The following is an 18,389-nucleotide window of genomic DNA, read 5'->3' on the forward strand; positions in this document are numbered from 1 at the left end:
TAAAGATCTGGTTTTGCTGGTACTTGATCTATAACGAATATTTGTCTTGCGCGGATTTTTCTCGCCTCTGGTGAGAGCGAACGTCCACATTTCTTCATTTACAGGTATGTTTATATTTACGCTTCACGCGCAAGAAAAGGGAGGGGGTATGATCATAAAACGGTTCATAGACAATTGCGCGCAAGACAATTTTGCGCAAGACAATCGCGATCATAAAACTCAGCGCAATTGATGATCAAGTTTATATAGGGTATGTTGATATTTACGCGCAATTGTCTATGAACCAGGTTCTAGAGAGGAGGGAGTAAGCGAGTGTGCTCTCTGTTCACGATCCATCTGTAGTGGTGCGATCCTCTTCCTTCCTCCGGTGGTTAGGCAGGGCTGGCTCTACCTGCACTAGCAACCCTGTGCTTGTGGTTTAGTATCGCTCCCTCCCCGTCTCGCGAACTTGCCGACAGCAGCCCGTTGGTTCCACCTTCTCCGATGCAATTTTCTGTGGTGGGATGCTGGCAAATGAAACACCTGGGGGGCTCACTGGAGTCTGATGCTTTTCACACTGCTGCTGCCGGCAGATTTGCAAGACTATGGGTGGGTGGGCGGGCTCAACCTATGGGTGAGGCGCTGACTTAGAGCCCCAGTGATAAAGGGTGGGTGTCAGGTCAAAAGCGCGCCGGGACAAAGGCGCGCCCAGACAATTGAGTGCAGCGTGGAGACGCGCGTCGCTTAAAATTACTGTTTTTAGGGCTCCGACGGGGGTGGGGTGGGGAGGAACCCCCCACTTTACTTAATAGATATCGCGCCGCATTGTGGGGGCATTGTGGGGGGTTTGGGGGGTTGTAACCCCCCACATTTTACTGAAAACTTCACTTTTTCCCTGTTTTTAGGGAAAAAGTTAAGTTTACAGTAGAATGTGGAGGGTTACAACCCCCCAAACCCCCCATAACGCCGGCGCGATGTCTATTAAGTAAAGTGGGGGGGGTTCCCCAACAAAACCCCACGTCAGAGCCCCTAAAAACAGTAATTTTGAGCGGCGCGCACCTCCGCGCTGCGCTCAATTGTCTGGGCGCGCCTTTGTCCCGGCGCGCTTTTGACCTGACACCGGAGGGAAGAGATACTGAACTGGGATTTTGGCACCCTTTATCACCAATCGGCGGAGAGAAGGAATACCAGATAATGGATTGGGAGGGAGCATGTGGATTGCAGGGGGGGGGGGGGAGAGTGGGACTTGATATACCACTTTTTCTGTGGCTTACATATTTTAGCCAGGTAGTTATTTTGTACCTGGGGCAACAAAGTGTTAAGGGACTTCTCCAAAGTCACAAGGAGCTGCAGTGGGAATTGAACTCAGCCTCAGAGTGCCGAGGCAGCTGCTCTAACCACTAGGCCACTCCCCCAAGATGCTGGATTGTGGGCAGCGAGGGATGTTCCAATGCAAAAGATGGCACAGGGGGGGCCACAGTCCCTTCAGCTGGCTGTGGCGATTTGGTAATATCTTGTCACACTGAGTTTTATGTCTCCAGACAGAATGCTAATTGTAATTGTGTAATTGGAATCTGAGAATTTCCTCTGACTCTGTTTACTTCAGGATGATTTTAAAAAGTATCTGAGGAGGAAGGTGCGGTGGGTCCGTGTCCGTGCTGTGAATAGCTCAGACGATTCAAACACAGCGAATGAAAACTCCACTGTCTACAGAGCAATAATAAAGCCGGGCCTAAAAGTAAGCCATTGTCAACATTTTGGTATATCAGACTTTACAAAGGTTTCCCCCATTTTAGGATCTCCCTTTGGTATTATTTCCAATAAATTAAAATCAGGTGTGTTCCGAGACACACAATTTTTGCTTGGAATATACAGTATAATTTCATTTTATACAGCATCTTGCATTCAAGCGCACTGCATCTGTGCACTTTCTGCTCTGGGTACATGAATACACCAGCTAGAGTGAAGAAAATTAACAGGTTAATACCGAGCCTTTGTTTTAAGAAAGGTTTGGATAAGTTCCTGGAGGAAAAGTCCAGCAACTCCTTGGGTTTTGGCAAGGTACTAGTGACCTGGATTGGCCACCGTGGTACTTCATTTTCAGCTCACTAAATATCAGGATTTAGCTCAAGGTGCCGTTTCTCCCTACAGGTCAGATTCATCACGGTACAGAAAATCAAATATGTCTGGATCATTTCAGAAAAAAAGTTTGAAAAAGCTGGGTGAGTTTAGAAAGCATTTTTCCTTAGAAGAGATTTTTGACTTAAAACTCCTTTCATTATGAATTCAGACCCCTCTTGCTATTTATTCCAGAGCGTTGGAAGAAAACCTCTCTTGCTCAGAAATACACTCAAACTATGGCTCTGGTCTGACATGTGAAGATCAAGCCACAAGGTAGGTATGACATAGAACCACTGAAGAATTATGCAGCGTGGTTAACGCCAAATTCAAAGCCAGCTATGTTGGTGGCATTCTGAAGATAGAGTCAGCAAATGGCCACTTAAGTGCTGATATTTGGCTCTTAAGCGGTCAGGGGTAGCACATAAAAGTCTGTCTTATTTTTATGTGCTATCCCCATAGCCACTTAAGTGATGAATATTGACTTAAGCGGCTTTGTCTTAATCAGCTTAAAAATAATCAGATATTCAAAGCCAAAGTCTACACAAGTCTGGACTTTGAATATCCTGGAATAACGCCATTAGCGGTGAGCAAAATGCTCACCACCCAACACCTGAATATTGGACCCTTTAAGTCCAGACTAGTGGTATAGTAAGGGGAGGGCAGACCACTCTGAGTGCCGTATTCAAGGGAGGCACTGATGCCTCTCCTCCTCTGTGCCCCTTACCCCCCGCATACCTCTTTAAATGTCCATCGACATAGCAGCATCTTCCACTTGATGCTCACACTGGCATCGGCTCCCTTCTGATGTCACTTCCTGGTTGCGAGACCAGGATATGATGTCGGAAGGGAACTGAAGCAGGCACGAGCAGCTGGTGGAAGGTGCTGCTCGTAACGGCAAATATTTTAAGAGGTATGCAGGGGCAGGAGGGTGCACAAGTGGCGGGGAAGAGTGGGGGGGGGGGCACCCAAGCAGTGGGGAAGAGTGTAGGGGGGGGGCGCCGAAGCAGTGGGGAAGAGTGTTTGGGGGGGCACCCAAGCAGTGGGGAAGAGTGTGTGGGGGGGGGGGCGCCCAAGCATTGGGAAAGAGTGTGTGGGGGGGGGGCGCCCAAGCAGTGGGGAAGAGTGTGTGTGGGGGGGGCCCCAAGCATTGGGGAAGAGTGTGTGTGTGCAGGGCACCACCGCCCAGGGGGCCAGCTTCCCTCACTACGTCACTGATCCAGACTTCTGGCCATAGGACCCAGGATGAGGTTCCTTTTGTACTGTAGCCATTTGGGCTTGGGTACATTCCAGAGGTGGTCACTAAGACCCATGAAGTAAAGGAAAATGACTTCACTTAAAAGCCTTAAACTATTCTGCCCAAAAGAATGGCCATACTGACAACCTCCTGCTGTCCAAAGCTGGTAGACATTTATCTTAAATGACTCGCTGTGTTATTTCTGGAGAAAAGGCTTTCACCAACTATTGAGTCGAGGTAAGGAGGCTTGTGCAATCAAAATCCTTTGGTTTCTTATTAATTACTTTTTAAGTATTTCCCTAATTGCTTCTTTCATGACTCAGTTTTGAGAATTGATATCTGCTGTCTATATTTTGCACTATGGCCCCCTTTTACTAAACCGCTATCGTGGTTTTTAGTGCAGGGAGCCTATAAGCGTCAAGAGGAGCGCAGGGCATTCAGCCCAGCTCCCTGCACTAAAAACCGCTATCGCGGTTTAGTAAAAGGGGAGAGGGGTATATTTGTCTATTTTTGTATAGTTGTTACTGAGGTGACATTGCATATTTTAAAGTCATCTGCCTTGACCTCTGATAAAACCCCCGAATACAAATGATAATTAACATTTTCTCTGTGTGTTTTTTAAAATTTTATTGTTGGTAGATCATTTTGACTTGGTCATTTTAAAAGTAGCTCGCAAGCCAAAAAAGTGTGGCCACCCCTGGTTTAATCAATGATCTGAAACTATGTCAAAATAGAGAATTTCGTTTCTGCAAATTGCCAACGAAATAAGATAACACTTTTTCAGCTACAGGGGCAAAAGAACGCTTAGAATTTAGGAAATTGGTTGGTTGGGTTGAGAACTTCTCAGCGCCCCCCTCGTAATTTTTATAGCTTAGTTTATTTCTTTTCATATGTCTACTGCTTTATCAGTCAAGGTAAAAGCGGTTCACACATTTTCTTTGTCAGGCATTCTTAACCCTTTCAGGACCAAGGGACATATTTGTCCCATAACTTTAAAATCCTATAAATTTTGATTGGGATAGTCTACAGTTCTAAATTTGATATGTACGGATTCCATAGGATACTGCCTTTATGTAAACAAACTGGTTCCGACATTCATTCATTAGCGTCGTTGCTAGATTGACGAGAAGATTCACTTGCCACACTGTCCATAAGCCAGAAGTTTGATTTAAAAAAAAAAAAATAATGATATTTCACAAAAAAAATCAATTTTTTGGCATCTGCAAGCCCTTTTTACCATAAAAATGTCGTCAAAACCACAAAAATTGGCCTACGATCCTTATGGGTTAAGCACTTTTTTTTTTTTTTTTTAATCCCTTCTCTTGACACAGTGAAACCGCAAACACTCCTTATTAACAATTTATAATTGAATTCCTGCAGGAGAACAATTTGTGGACCCAACACCATTGAAGTCGAAGTTGCACCTATATGGAAAATACTCTTTAAAGAAGTGAGCGACCTTTGATTTTGTTTTCCATAAGATTGATTTTTCATTCTAGATCTTCAAAATGCCATATCCTATATAATAAAACCCAAGCCGCGTATGCACACTTACCTGCGTGCGCTTCCGTGATCTCTGATCTGTGATCAGTAGGTCCGTGGCCAGCAGGAGTGCGGAGGCGGCGGCCAAAGCGGAGAAACTCACTACAGCCGGCGACTCCCCCCTCCCACCCTCACTCACCGCCAAAGCCTCCTCCTTCTCGCCGGCTCACCCGCGTTTCAATTAAGAGAAAAGCGCTTCACCGTGCTAACGCTGGCCTCGCCGTCTTCTGTCCACTGCGGCCCGCCCTCTCTGACTACTTCCTGTTTCCACTAGGGTTGGCCGCAGTGGATAGAAGACGCCGAAGCCAACGGTAGCACGGTGCAGCGCTTTTCTCTCAATTTCAATGCGGCGGCTGGGAAGGGGGCGGCGGGAAATGTTGCTGCTGCACAGGGAAGTCCGGGAAATGCTTTCTGCTGCACAGGGAAGGGTGGGAAATGCTGCTGCTGCACAGGGAAGTGTGTGTGTGTGGTGGGGGGGGAAATGCTGCTGCTGCACAGGGAAGTCATGGAAATGCTGCTGCACAGGGAAATGCTGCTGCTGCACAGGGAAGTGTGTGTGTGTGTGTGTGTGGGGGGGAATGCTGCTTCTGCACAGGAAGGCCGGGAAATGCTGCTGCTGCACAGGGTAGTGTGGGAGGGAAATGCTACTGCTGCTGCACAGGGAAGTGGAGGGGACAGAGAGGGAAAGGGGGCCTGGGAGCAATCTTGGTTTGCTTTGGGGGAGGGGAGACAGAAGGGGGCCATGGAGAGACAGAAAGACAGGCAGGTAGGCAGCACATTAGAACGAAAGACAGACACACAGAAAGACAGCAGGCAGGGAGAGAGACAGAAAGAAAGACAGACAGACAGGGTGCCAGAGAGAGAACCAGAAAGAAAGAAGTTCAGACAGCGGGAGGGAGAAAGAAAGAAAGGAAGAGAGACAGGGGCTGGGAGAGACACAGAAAGTAAGAAAGAAAGACAGACAGCCATATATTCTAGCACCCGTTAATGTAACAGGCTTAAACACTAGTCTGGTAATATTGTGAAAGCAGAAATAACCAGGAGAGTGCATAATATTTTCATGTGAGCTCACTGGTTTTTAGAAAAAGTTTCCGTATTCTATGTCAGACTTTATTTAGTGCTGGCTTTCTTTCTCTTTGGTGGGGGGAGGGGAGAGGGTGGCGATTCATTTTGTTATTAGACCATCAGGCACCCTGACCAAAGCTATTCACAGTGGGCCAGTGGTTTGGAAGCGTTGGACATGATGCGCAAACCTAGTCCTGCATCTCAAAATGGGCCTGGAAATGATATGACGTCAGTGTGTTCACCGTTTTAAATAGGGGAGGAAGTCCTGGCCATTGCACAGTGGTGACACCTAGTGGACAATCTAAGATGCAAGTTCATCAGGTCCCAGAAAGAGCCATGGTCTGTGATAACTGATCTTGAGGGAGGATGAGGGGGGCTATAAGATGGGGCAAAAGCCCTGTCAGAGTTAAATGAAAGCTTATGGCATTGCAGCCCAGTCCTGAATGACCTGGAAGCCCAAACAAGAGCAAGAGAACATTGTTAAGGTAGAAATTAAGGACTCGCAGCTTAACAAAATGGTGAGAACAATTTTCAGATCACCAGTTCATATGGTAAAGTCACTATACCCCTAATTCTATAAATGACACTCAAAATTGTGTGTACAAATTGGTAAATGAACTTATTAGCACTGATAATAGGGCACTAGTAAATCAATTTCTGCAATAATTGGAACTTACATGTACACCTTTATAATCTCTCGTATAAAGATGCATGTATACCTTTTTATGCATGGATTCAAAACATGGGCGTGGCCATGGGAGGGGCATCCTTGGAATTTGCATGCAGTGTTGCAGAATGAGGTGGTTTTGTATCGAATTTAGGTGCGAGGATTAACACCAGGATTCAGCTGGTGCAAATCCTTGCACCCAAAATTGGGCACAGATCCCAGCGCTAAGCGTTATTGTATAAATGGTGTCCAACTTTGAGCGCATTTATAGAATAGCACGTAGCACTAATATATTATTTTGGAGGGGTGCCCAAATTTGGGTAGCATTTATTGAATGTAGTTCTTTTTGTCTGCAGCGGCGGTGCTCCTCCCCTGTCCTCTTTTCTGCCCTCACACCCCCCCCCCCCACATGCTCCTTCCCCGCCCCCTCCCACCATGCTCACCCCTTCCCTTTCCCCTGCCTTTTTAAGTTCTCCGGCATGAGCGACATGCCCATGTTGGCGTCGGCTCGCCCTTTGATGTCACTTCCTAGACACAGGACCTAGAAGTGACATCAGAGAGAGTGCCGATGCCGATTACGACGCGGGCAGCAACCACACACTGGGGAAGTCAAAAAAGGTACAGGGAAAGTGAAAGGGAGCAAGGAGAGGAGCGGGGGGCAGAGAGGAGAAGGAGGGGTCCCATGCCCTTAGCAAGATGACGCTCGGAGTGGTCTGCACCCCATGTACCCCCTTACTAGCCATATCCCAATACATTTATGGTGGAAAGTGTGACCCATCAAAATCCTATGGTACTGCCATATAGGTGACACCTGCAGCCATAAGGACTGTTGGGGTGGTTGACGGGTGGGTTTAGGAGGGCTCTCCATACAGTATAAGGGGGTTATAGTGAGATATGTACCTGGGTCTTTTTATGTGAAATTTACAGCAGTGCCCTCTAAGTGTCCCACTGCTCTGCTGGCATGTCTGTGTGGCCAACCCATTAAAAATGCTGGCCCCTCCTATATGCAAATGACTTGTTTTGGAAATGTTTTATCTGGATGTCTTATTTTTCAAAAACAGATAGAAATCTTGCTAGGTTAAGAAGTCTATCAGGTCATTCTTGGAAAAATTCTTGGAAAAATGGCCATTTTTTTCCACCCAATATTTGAACATCTTGCAGGAAACATCCAAAGTCAGATTTAGATGTCCTTTCAAAAATGCCCCTCTATAATCATGTTGTCTACTGTAGATTTATGTTTCATTTCATTTGATGTCAATGTTTATTCTAATCCTGAGCTGTTTTTTTTGTGCTCACACAGGTTCTGAATCTATTTTACTTGTTCCAGTTCTTTGTCGTGAGCCTCTGGATATCTGAAAATTACCTTGAATATTCAATTGCTATTTTAGTTATGTCTTTCATCTCTATTGCCTTCACTCTATATGAGCTCAGAAAGGTGAGCTGCTAGCAATGGGTTCTGGAAAACGAAACAAATCCTGATTCAGTACAAGGACCTTTCTCCCCAGCTAGACAGTGGCCCATTAAGCAAGGCAGAGGCCCAGAGCTATACTCCAAAACCCAATTTAGATTCAATTAGGGAAATCTGCACCGTAAGCCTGAGAATATCCATACTGCTGGTGTTTGAAAAGTAAAGATGTGGAGATCAGGGCTGTCTCTCCCCACCCACTGTGAAATATTATGATATGTTCCCACAATGGAAATCTTCTTTCCCCTTCTGCCCCCAAAAGAAAAATATTTAATAGGAAACAAAGTAATTGATATTGAAATCTCATTTGGGCTCATAGCCTCCTGTAAACTTTTCATTGCTTTATGCAGGTATTATCTCGCCTCACCTGCACTGATCTGTTTGCACAAAGACCTTATGACTTATTTAGGATGAGGTATGCCGGGTGCAATAACTGCATTATCCCACCTACTGCTACTCTCACTAGCTTTGTCCTGCATAAATAACACTCCTATTTTTGCCCAGTATAACTTAACCGGATATAGTCCAGCATTGAATATCTAGGCATAAAGCTTATGACAGCAAAACAATTACTGACCACGGCCAGCTGAATATTTATACCCTGTCATTTTTGAAGTAACATTATACTGATATGCTAAAAACTTTTATTAAATGAGTCATTAGTACTGTGATTCCTTATATGAGGGTCCTTCAAAAAGTTTCTGCACTTTCCTATTTTTTGTGGGGAATGCTTGGGGCGGAAGAAGTGGTAAGAAGACGCGTCGTAGAATGTCATGTGACTAGTCAGTCAGGCAAGCCGGCTCACCTTGCAGGTAGTGATGCAATTTTGCTTTTGAGATATTTAATAAATAGTGTTAAAAAAGTAAAAGTGCAGAAACTTTTTGAAGGTCCCTCGTATGCTACTAGAGTATAGGCAATCATCATTAGAATCTTGCTACTCTTTGAGGTTCTGGAATCTTGCTACTCTTTGAGGTTCTGGAATCTTGCTACTCTTTAGGATTTCAGAATCTTGTTACTCTTTGAGGTTCCGGAATCTTGCTACTCTTTAGGATTTCAGAATCTTGTTACTCTTTGAGGTTCCGAAATCTTGCTACTCTTTAGGATTTCAGAGTCTTGTTACTCTTTGAGGTTCCGGAATCTTGCTACTCTTTAGGATTTCAGAATCTTGTTACTCTTTGAGATCTCAGAATCTTGTTACTCTTTGAGGTTCCGAAATCTTGCTACTCTTTAGGATTTCAGAATCTTGTTACTCTTTGAGGTTCCGAAATCTTGCTACTCTTTAGGATTTCAGAATCTTGTTACTCTTTGAGATCTCAGAATCTTGTTACTCTTTGAGGTTCCGAAATCTTGCTACTCTTTAGGATTTCAGAATCTTGTTACTCTTTGAGATTTCAGAATCTTGCTACTCTTTAGGATTTCAGAATCTTGTTACTCTTTGAGGTTCCGAAATCTTGCTACTCTTTAGGATTTCAGAATCTTGTTACTCTTTGAGGTTCCGGAATCTTGCCACTCTTTAGGATTTCAGAATCGTGTTACTCTTTGAGGTTCCGAAATCTTGCTACTCTTTAGAATTTCAGAATCTTGTTACTCTTTGAGATCTCAGAATCTTGTTACTCTTTGAGGTTCCGAAATCTTGCTACTCTTTAGGATTTCAGAATCTTGTTACTCTTTGAGGTTCCGAAATCTTGCTACTCTTTAGGATTTCAGAATCTTGTTACTCTTTGAGGTTCCGGAATCTTGCCACTCTTTAGGATTTCAGAATCTTGTTACTCTTTGAGGTTCCGAAATCTTGCTACTCTTTAGGATTTCAGAATCTTGTTACTCTTTGAGGTTCCGAAATCTTGCTACTCTTTAGGATTTCAGAATCTTGTTACTCTTTGAGATCTCAGAATCTTGTTACTCTTTGAGGTTCCGAAATCTTGCTACTCTTTAGGATTTCAGAATCTTGTTACTCTTTGAGATTTCAGAATCTTGCTACTCTTTAGGATTTCAGAATCTTGTTACTCTTTGAGGTTCCGAAATCTTGCTACTCTTTAGGATTTCAGAATCTTGTTACTCTTTGAGGTTCCAAAATCTTGCTACTCTTTAGGATTTCAGAATCTTGTTACTCTTTGAGGTTCCGGAATCTTGCCACTCTTTAGGATTTCAGAATCGTGTTACTCTTTGAGGTTCCGAAATCTTGCTACTCTTTAGAATTTCAGAATCTTGTTACTCTTTGAGATCTCAGAATCTTGTTACTCTTTGAGGTTCCGAAATCTTGCTACTCTTTAGGATTTCAGAATCTTGTTACTCTTTGAGGTTCCGAAATCTTGCTACTCTTTAGGATTTCAGAATCTTGTTACTCTTTGAGGTTCCGGAATCTTGCCACTCTTTAGGATTTCAGAATCTTGTTACTCTTTGAGGTTCCGAAATCTTGCTACTCTTTAGAATTATTTCAGAATCTTGTTACTCTTTGAGATCTCAGAATCTTGTTACTCTTTGAGGTTCCAAAATCTTGCTACTCTTTAGGATTTCAGAATCTTGTTACTCTTTGAGGTTCCGAAATCTTGCTACTCTTTAGGATTTCAGAATCTTGTTACTCTTTGAGGTTCCAAAATCTTGCTACTCTTTAGAATTTCAGAATCTTGTTACTCTTTGAGATCTCAGAATCTTGTTACTCTTTGAGGTTCCGAAATCTTGCTACTCTTTAGGATTTCAGAATCTTGTTACTCTTTGAGATTTCAGAATCTTGCTACTCTTTAGGATTTCAGAATCTTGTTACTCTTTGAGGTTCCGAAATCTTGCTACTCTTTAGGATTTCAGAATCTTGTTACTCTTTGAGGTTCCAAAATCTTGCTACTCTTTAGGATTTCAGAATCTTGTTACTCTTTGAGGTTCCGGAATCTTGCCACTCTTTAGGATTTCAGAATCGTGTTACTCTTTGAGGTTCCGAAATCTTGCTACTCTTTAGAATTTCAGAATCTTGTTACTCTTTGAGATCTCAGAATCTTGTTACTCTTTGAGGTTCCGAAATCTTGCTACTCTTTAGGATTTCAGAATCTTGTTACTCTTTGAGGTTCCGAAATCTTGCTACTCTTTAGGATTTCAGAATCTTGTTACTCTTTGAGGTTCCGGAATCTTGCCACTCTTTAGGATTTCAGAATCTTGTTACTCTTTGAGGTTCCGAAATCTTGCTACTCTTTAGAATTATTTCAGAATCTTGTTACTCTTTGAGATCTCAGAATCTTGTTACTCTTTGAGGTTCCAAAATCTTGCTACTCTTTAGGATTTCAGAATCTTGTTACTCTTTGAGGTTCCGAAATCTTGCTACTCTTTAGGATTTCAGAATCTTGTTACTCTTTGAGGTTCCGGAATCTTGCTACTCTTTGGGATTCTGGCAGGTACTTGTGACCTGGATTGGTCACTGTTGGAAGAAAGATACTAGGCTAGTTGGATCATTGGTCTGACCCAATATGGTTATTCCTAAGTTCTGATATTTGTACAAAGTATATATATAAATGATATTTCCCACATTTTTATCGCTCTGATATATCCCAATGCATCATGTTCCTCATAGCCAGACTTTGATTTTATTTTTTTTTTTTGGGGGGGTGGACGTGAACCTGGTTGGATTGAGGGGCCTAACATTTCCTCTCTGTTTTCTTCCCCCTTCGGCCACTGGCATTGTCATTGTTCCTCACCAAAACATACCTTTGCTGATGGGGTTGCTCAAGCCTCACCAGCTGATGAGATTCTCTACTGGAGCCCCCTCTTGTGCTATGGGAGAAGCCAGGAATCCAGCAGAGTGCTCCAGCCTTGGACACCAGCCCTTTCTCGCATGCTCAGTTCAATGCATGGACTGAGCATGTGCAGAAGTGCTGCACTGACAGCTGGAGCACCGAGTGGGGGGGGGTGCGGTCTGCCTGGATGTGGTTTTCCTAAGGGTGTGGCACCCCTCCTCCTCTCCCTCCCCCCCCGGCTCCTCTCCTTGCTGCATGCAGGTGCCTTTTGCCTTCCCCATACCGTTTTTACTTCCCTGGCTTGAGATTGCTGCCCGCGTCGGCATCGGCGCTCTATCTGGTGTCACTTCCGGGCCCGCACCTAGGAAGTGACGTCAAAGGGTGAGCTGATACCGTCATGAGAATGCTGCTCATGCCGGAGAAGTTAAAAGGTAGGGGAAAGGGAAGGGGGTGTGCAAGCGGCAGTGGAGGGGGGGAGGGGGAGGGGGTTACTCTTCCGCCCCTGGCGCTGCTTACCCTTACTATGCCACTGGGAGGTGTCTGCCGACTTCCTGCTGCTCAGGCAACACAAGAGGCAGGGGCTCTGGCAAGAAAAATCTCTTCAGCTGCCAGGGCGTCAGCATCCCCACCAGCCAGGCATCCGTAAACCGTTTAGATACCCGCCTGATAAACGGTATATCAAAAACAAAAGAAACTTGAAACTTTGAGGGTCTGAGTTCAAAGTGGGGAACATGTTGCTTCGTAATAACACAGATAGTCAAGACAAAGTATCTGTATGCAATAGCGTGTTTCCCCGAAAATAAGACAGTGTCATTTTAATTTTAAGCCCCAAAATGCACTAGGTCTTATTTTTGGGGTAAGTCTTTTATTTTTTTCATGTACATGATCATCTCTCCCTTCCTCTCCTTGACCCCAATTCTTCTTCTTTCCTTTTTCTCTCCCACATGTGTAGTATCTTTCCTCCCCTTCCTCCCATCCCTCTTGCAGTAGGACCCTTGCCCAGCTTCCCTTCCCTTCCCTCCCTCCCATCCCTCTTGCAGCAGGACCCTTGCCCAGCTTCCCTTCCCTTCCCTCCCTCCCATCCCTCTTGCAGCAGGACCCTTGCCCAGCTTCCCTTCCCTTCCCTCCCTCCCATCTCTCTTGCAGCAGGACCCTTGCCCAGCTTCCCTTCCCTTCCCTCCCTCCCATCTCTCTTGCAGCAGGACCCTTGCCCAGCTTCCCTTCCCTCCCGCCCAAACCTTGTGCAGCAGGACCCTTGCCCAGCTTCTCTTCCCTCCCTCCCATCCCTTGTGCAGCAGGATCCTTGCCCAGATTCCCTTCCCTCCTTCCCATTCCATTTGCGCGTAACAACAGAGTGAATTCATGGGCGGACAAGGCTGAAGCAGCCTGTTTAAAGTGCTGCTGACCCGACGCTGCTTAGGGAGGTACTTAGGGCTCGCGGCAGGGTTCCGATGGGAGGAAGGGAAGGAAGGAAGGGGATTCGGCTGTGCAGTGGATGCGGGTGCTCCGGGGGGGGGGGGGGGGGCGTGCTCTCTCAAGGGTTCTACTGCACAAGGGATGGGAGGGAGGGAAGGGAAGGGAAACTGCCGGCGAATCCCGGGACTAGGGCTTATTTTGGGGGTAGGGCTTATATTAAGACCTACCCCGAAAATCCTGCTAGGGCTTATTTTCAGGGTAGGTCTTATTTTGGGGGAAACACGGTATGTAAAGCCCTTTGATTGTACAACAGAAAGGCGGTATATCAAAAATCTCATAAAATAGATTTTCTTAGGGCCCTCCCTTTATGAAGTTGCTCTAGAGGATTTTAGCGCGAGCCGGCGCAGTAAATGATTTGATGCTCATAGAATCCCTATGTGCGTCGGAGCACTTACCTCGCTGGCCCACGCTAAAAACCCCTAGCGCAGCTTCAGAAAAGGGTGGAGGTTAGTGCTTGTAAATATTTAACGCATCCAGCATGTAATACCTGCTATGAGCAAATAGCCTGAAGCTGAAATGCAAAGCTGTTGACCGATATGCTTAACCCATTGCCCTATGTTCACCCCCTTATTCACAGCAATCTATAAAGCTTCACAAGCTGGTTGAAGCCCATAATAATATTCCGGTTACAGTGTGCAGAAGGAATGGAGGTACGCTCTGTCTTTCTCTGTTCTTTAAATATTTCTTAGTTCTCCATTCTGGCTTATCTAATCAACCCGTGTAATGCCGGAACAGCAGAGGCTCTACAACAGGGGTGTCAAAGTCGTTCCTCGAGGGCCACAGTCCAGTCGGGTTTTCAGGATTTCCCCAATGACTATGCATGAGATCTATTAGCATATAATGAAAGCAGTGCATGCAAATAGATCTCATGCATATTCATTGAGGAAATCCTGAAAACCCGACTGGACTGCAGCCCTCGAGGAGGGACTTTGACACCTTCTCTACAACAAGTTAAATAGAAGGAAAAAGCCTCAGAAAAGGGCCCTCCCACCTCCACAAAAGTGGTTTATTCAAGGTGGTTGAGCGGTTACCCCATTGGCGAAAAACCTTCATCAAAATTGAGAAGACTCTGTGCTGTGCTGTAGAAAACTCAAAAAGATAGAAGAAAAAAATGATTCAACTTATCTTCAGCTGATCGGTACACCGACGGTGGCCAGCGTTTCACAAATCTGCTGCCTCAGGGTGCAGCACGACCGATCAGACTTTGAAGTGGGACGCTGAATGCGTCTCCCAGAGACCGATCAGCTGAAGATAAGTTGAATCATTTTTTTTCTTCTATCTTTTTGAGTTTTCTACAGCACAGCACAGAGTCTTCTCAATTTTGATGAAGGTTTTTCGCCAATGAGGTAAACCGCTCAACCACCTTGAATAAATCACTTTTGTGGAGGTGGGAGGGCCCTTTTCTGAGGTTTTTCCCTTCTATTTAACTTGTTGTAGAGCCTGTACTGTTCTGGCATTAACACAATTTGACATCATGCATCAATTAATGTGAAAGTGTTATTATTACTGATTTTTCACTCCGAGTCATTTTGGTTATCTAATGAACCCAACACACAGTGAAAGAAAAGGCATTCTTTAAAACGCTCACTGCAAACTATCTCCTTCTGGTTTAAGACATGAGGTAAGAACAGCGGCAAAGCACATCCGACATTGTATCAATGCCTAAGGAATCTATTAAAAACGCAATAGCTGAGTGATTTTAAGGGCTCAGTTTTTTAATTTTTAACGTGACCTTAAACGTTACCATATAGAATCCTTGCCAGCTCACACATTCAGCTATGGCATTCTTACTTGATTAAGGGTGTGGAGAGAAGCTCAAGGGAGAGCCGAAACAGGTCAAATAGTTCTATAATATAAGATTCAAACTAGTGCCGGATTTAAAGCTCTAGAGGGGAGGCGTGGCCTAGTGTAGAACTACTGCCTCCTCGCCCTGATGTTGTGAGATGAAATCCTGTCACTGCTCCTTGTGACTCTGGGCAAATCACCTAAACCTCCATCACCCCAGGTACAAAATAAGCACCTGCATATGTATAACCATACACCCCCCCTCCCAGTATACAAGTCCCCTTATGACTAGAGCAGCAGGTAAACCGGGGTTCAAATCCCACTGCTGCTTCCTCTAATCTTGGGTAAGTCATTTCATCCTCCATGGCCTCAGGTATAAACTAGTTTCAAGTTTATTTGGACTTGAAATACCGCTTTTGAAATGCAAAGCGGTTTACAATTATACAGAGAATTAAAAAGTACTTTAAAAAAAAATTTAAAAGTAGGAAACAGGCTTATATAAACGATACGGACGAAACATGCTACATAAGGGTAAATGGGAGGGATAAATATGAAATTAATATAAAGGGGAAGGAAAGAATGGATGGGGTAAGGAGGGGGGTCTTTAGTGTTAAGCCAATAGTCTGAGTTGTAGGAATAGATCTCATAAGCATCTTTGAGAAAAAATGTTTTAAGACCAGATTTGAAGTTATTGAGTTTAGGGATGAACACAGAGGATGTAGAATCAGAAAATAATATGAAATATTGAACTAAGGCCAGTACTGGGCAGACTTGCACGGTCTGTGTCTGTATATGGCCGTTTGGGGGAGGATGGGCTGGAGAGGGCTTCAATGGCTGGGAGGGTGTAGATGGGCTGGAGTAGGTTTTGACTAAGATTTCAGCAGTTGGAACCCAAGCACAGTACTGGGTAGAGCTTTGGATTCTTGCCCAGAAATAGCTAAGAAGAAAAAATTTAAAAATTTAAATTGAATCAGGTTGGGCAGACTGGATGGACCATTCGGGTCTTTATCCGCTGTCATCTTTGGGGTTCCGGAATCTTGCTATTCCTTGAGATTCTGCTTGGAATGTTGCTACTCTTTGGGGATTCTGCATGGAATGTTGCTATTCTTTGGGGTTCCGGAATATTGCTACTCTTTAGATATTCTGCTTGGAATGTTGCTACTCTTTGGGGTTCCGGAATCTTGCTATTCCTTGAGATTCTGCTTTGAATGTTGCTACTCTTTAGGGATTCTGCATGGAATGTTGCTACTCTTTGGGGTTCCGGAATCTTGCTATTCCTTGAGATTCTGCTTGGAATGTTGCTACTCTTTGGGGATTCTGCATGGAATTTGCTATTCTTTGGGGTTTCGGAATCTTGCTACTCTTAGGGATTCTGCTTGGAATGTTGCTACTCTTTGGGATTCTGGAATCTTGCTACTCCTTGAGATTCTGCTTGGAATGTTGCTACTCTTTGGGGATTCTGCATGGAATGTTGCTATTCTTTGGGGTTCCGGAATATTGCTACTCTTTAGGAATTCTGCTTGGAATGTTGCTACTCTTTGGAGTTCCGGAATCTTGCTATTCCTTGAGATTCTGCTTTGAATGTTGCTACTCTTTAGGGATTCTGCATGGAATGTTGCTACTCTTTGGGGTTCCGGAATCTTGCTATTCCTTGAGATTCTGCTTGGAATGTTGCTACTCTTTGGGGATTCTGCATGGAATTTGCTATTCTTTGGGGTTTCGGAATCTTGCTACTCTTAGGGATTCTGCTTGGAATGTTGCTACTCTTTGGGATTCTGGAATCTTGCTATTCCTTGAGATTCTGCTTGGAATGTTGCTACTCTTTGGGGATTCTGCATGGAATGTTGCTATTCTTTGGGGTTCCGGAATATTGCTACTCTTTAGGAATTCTGCTTGGAATGTTGCTACTCTTTGGGGTTCCGGAATCTTGCTATTCCTTGAGATTCTGCTTTGAATATTGCTTCTCTTAGGGATTCTGCTTGGAATGTTGCTACTCTTTGGGGTTCCGGAATCTTGCTATTCCTTGAGATTCTGCTTGGAATGTTGCTACTCTTTGGGGATTCTGCATGGAATTTGCTATTCTTTGGGGTTTCGGAATCTTGCTACTCTTAGGGATTCTGCTTGAAATGTTGCTACTCTTTGGGATTCTGGAATCTTGCTACTCCTTGAGATTCTGCTTGGAATGTTGCTACTCTTTAGGGATTCTGCATGGAATATTGCTACTTTTTGGGGTTACGGTATCTTGTTTACTCTGAGATAATGGAATGTTGCTATTTTTTGCGTTTTGGCCAGGTACTAGCGACCTGGATTGGCCACTGTGAGAACGGGCCACTGGGCTTCATGGACCATTGGTCTGACCCAGAAAGTCTATTCTTATGTTGTTAAGGATTTATTTTTCCAAGCTAGATGTTCAATTGACCAGTTAGCGTGTTTCAAGCAAATCTGTTGTTAATAATCAGAAATCCTTTTTTCCTTGCCAGCAAACGTTTATGATCTCCATTTTTCTCCAGATTTAGAAGAGATGGAGTCTCGTTACTTGGTCCCCGGAGATGTCCTCGTTTTAATGGGGAGGAAGCTTTGCTTATCATGTGACGCCATCCTAATCCAGGGGAGCTGTATCGTGAACGAAGGCATGCTGACAGGTACCAGCTCGCTTATCATTTCATTGGCCAGGTTCTGAGGAATTATTAGCAGTTTAATAAGTCATCTTTATCCTTTACTGCTGAATGTTTTCTAAGCCGGAAGCCAGTGCAAATAAAAACCTACAACTGCAGCCGATTGTTCTAAAACTGTTAACTTCTACGCTTAAAACTTGAAACCACTTTCCTCCCCCAGAGGGAGCTGTAGGTGGGGAGCTCCTCCCAGGACACCACCAGAAACTTTGCTCCCTTTCCTTGGCTAGTGGTAGAGCTCTTGTCTCGGCACCCTGAGGTTGTGGGCTGAAATCCTAGCACTGTTCCTTGTGACCCTGGGCAAGTCACTTAGAGCTAGATTCACTAAGCAAACCGATCGGTTTGCGAGCCCTTAGCGACCAGATTTCCCTCCTGCAGTATTCACTAACTTGTGTAGCGATCCGCTTCCGGTGCGCGCATGCAAATGAGGGGAACTGCATGCAAAGTAGGCAGGGACGCGATTCACCAAACTTTTTTCGATCCGGCTGGGCTGGCAAAAAGCGACTGCTCAGGACCAGTTGCTGAAGCTCTTTGCTACTGCCCTGTCTGCTGCCGCCCTGCTTTCTAACCTGTCAGCCCCGAATGCGCCTGCCTGCCTGCCCCGATCTCTCCTGCTTTCTGCCGCCCTTCCCCGCAGGGCAAGCCCGTGCTTTTAAAGCGGGGC

At 44.8% G+C, this 18,389-nt stretch overlaps 1 protein-coding gene across 1 annotated transcript in view; it reads left to right on the top strand.

Moving 5' to 3' along the window:
* LOC117366930 (probable cation-transporting ATPase 13A4) overlaps window positions 1–18,389 on the top strand; it is a 98,349-nt gene that overhangs the window by 1,127 nt on the left and 78,833 nt on the right. Inside the window, exons 2-8 of the mRNA XM_033958988.1 lie at window positions 1,586–1,717; window positions 2,131–2,201; window positions 2,293–2,373; window positions 4,715–4,784; window positions 7,909–8,043; window positions 13,846–13,918; window positions 17,564–17,695. Of these exons, the coding sequence (XP_033814879.1) occupies window positions 1,586–1,717; window positions 2,131–2,201; window positions 2,293–2,373; window positions 4,715–4,784; window positions 7,909–8,043; window positions 13,846–13,918; window positions 17,564–17,695 (694 nt within the window). The remainder of the gene's footprint in view (window positions 1–1,585; window positions 1,718–2,130; window positions 2,202–2,292; window positions 2,374–4,714; window positions 4,785–7,908; window positions 8,044–13,845; window positions 13,919–17,563; window positions 17,696–18,389) is intronic.

Source organism: Geotrypetes seraphini, chromosome 9, assembly GCF_902459505.1.
Source record: "Geotrypetes seraphini chromosome 9, aGeoSer1.1, whole genome shotgun sequence".
Taxonomy (NCBI): Eukaryota; Metazoa; Chordata; class Amphibia; order Gymnophiona; family Dermophiidae; genus Geotrypetes; species Geotrypetes seraphini.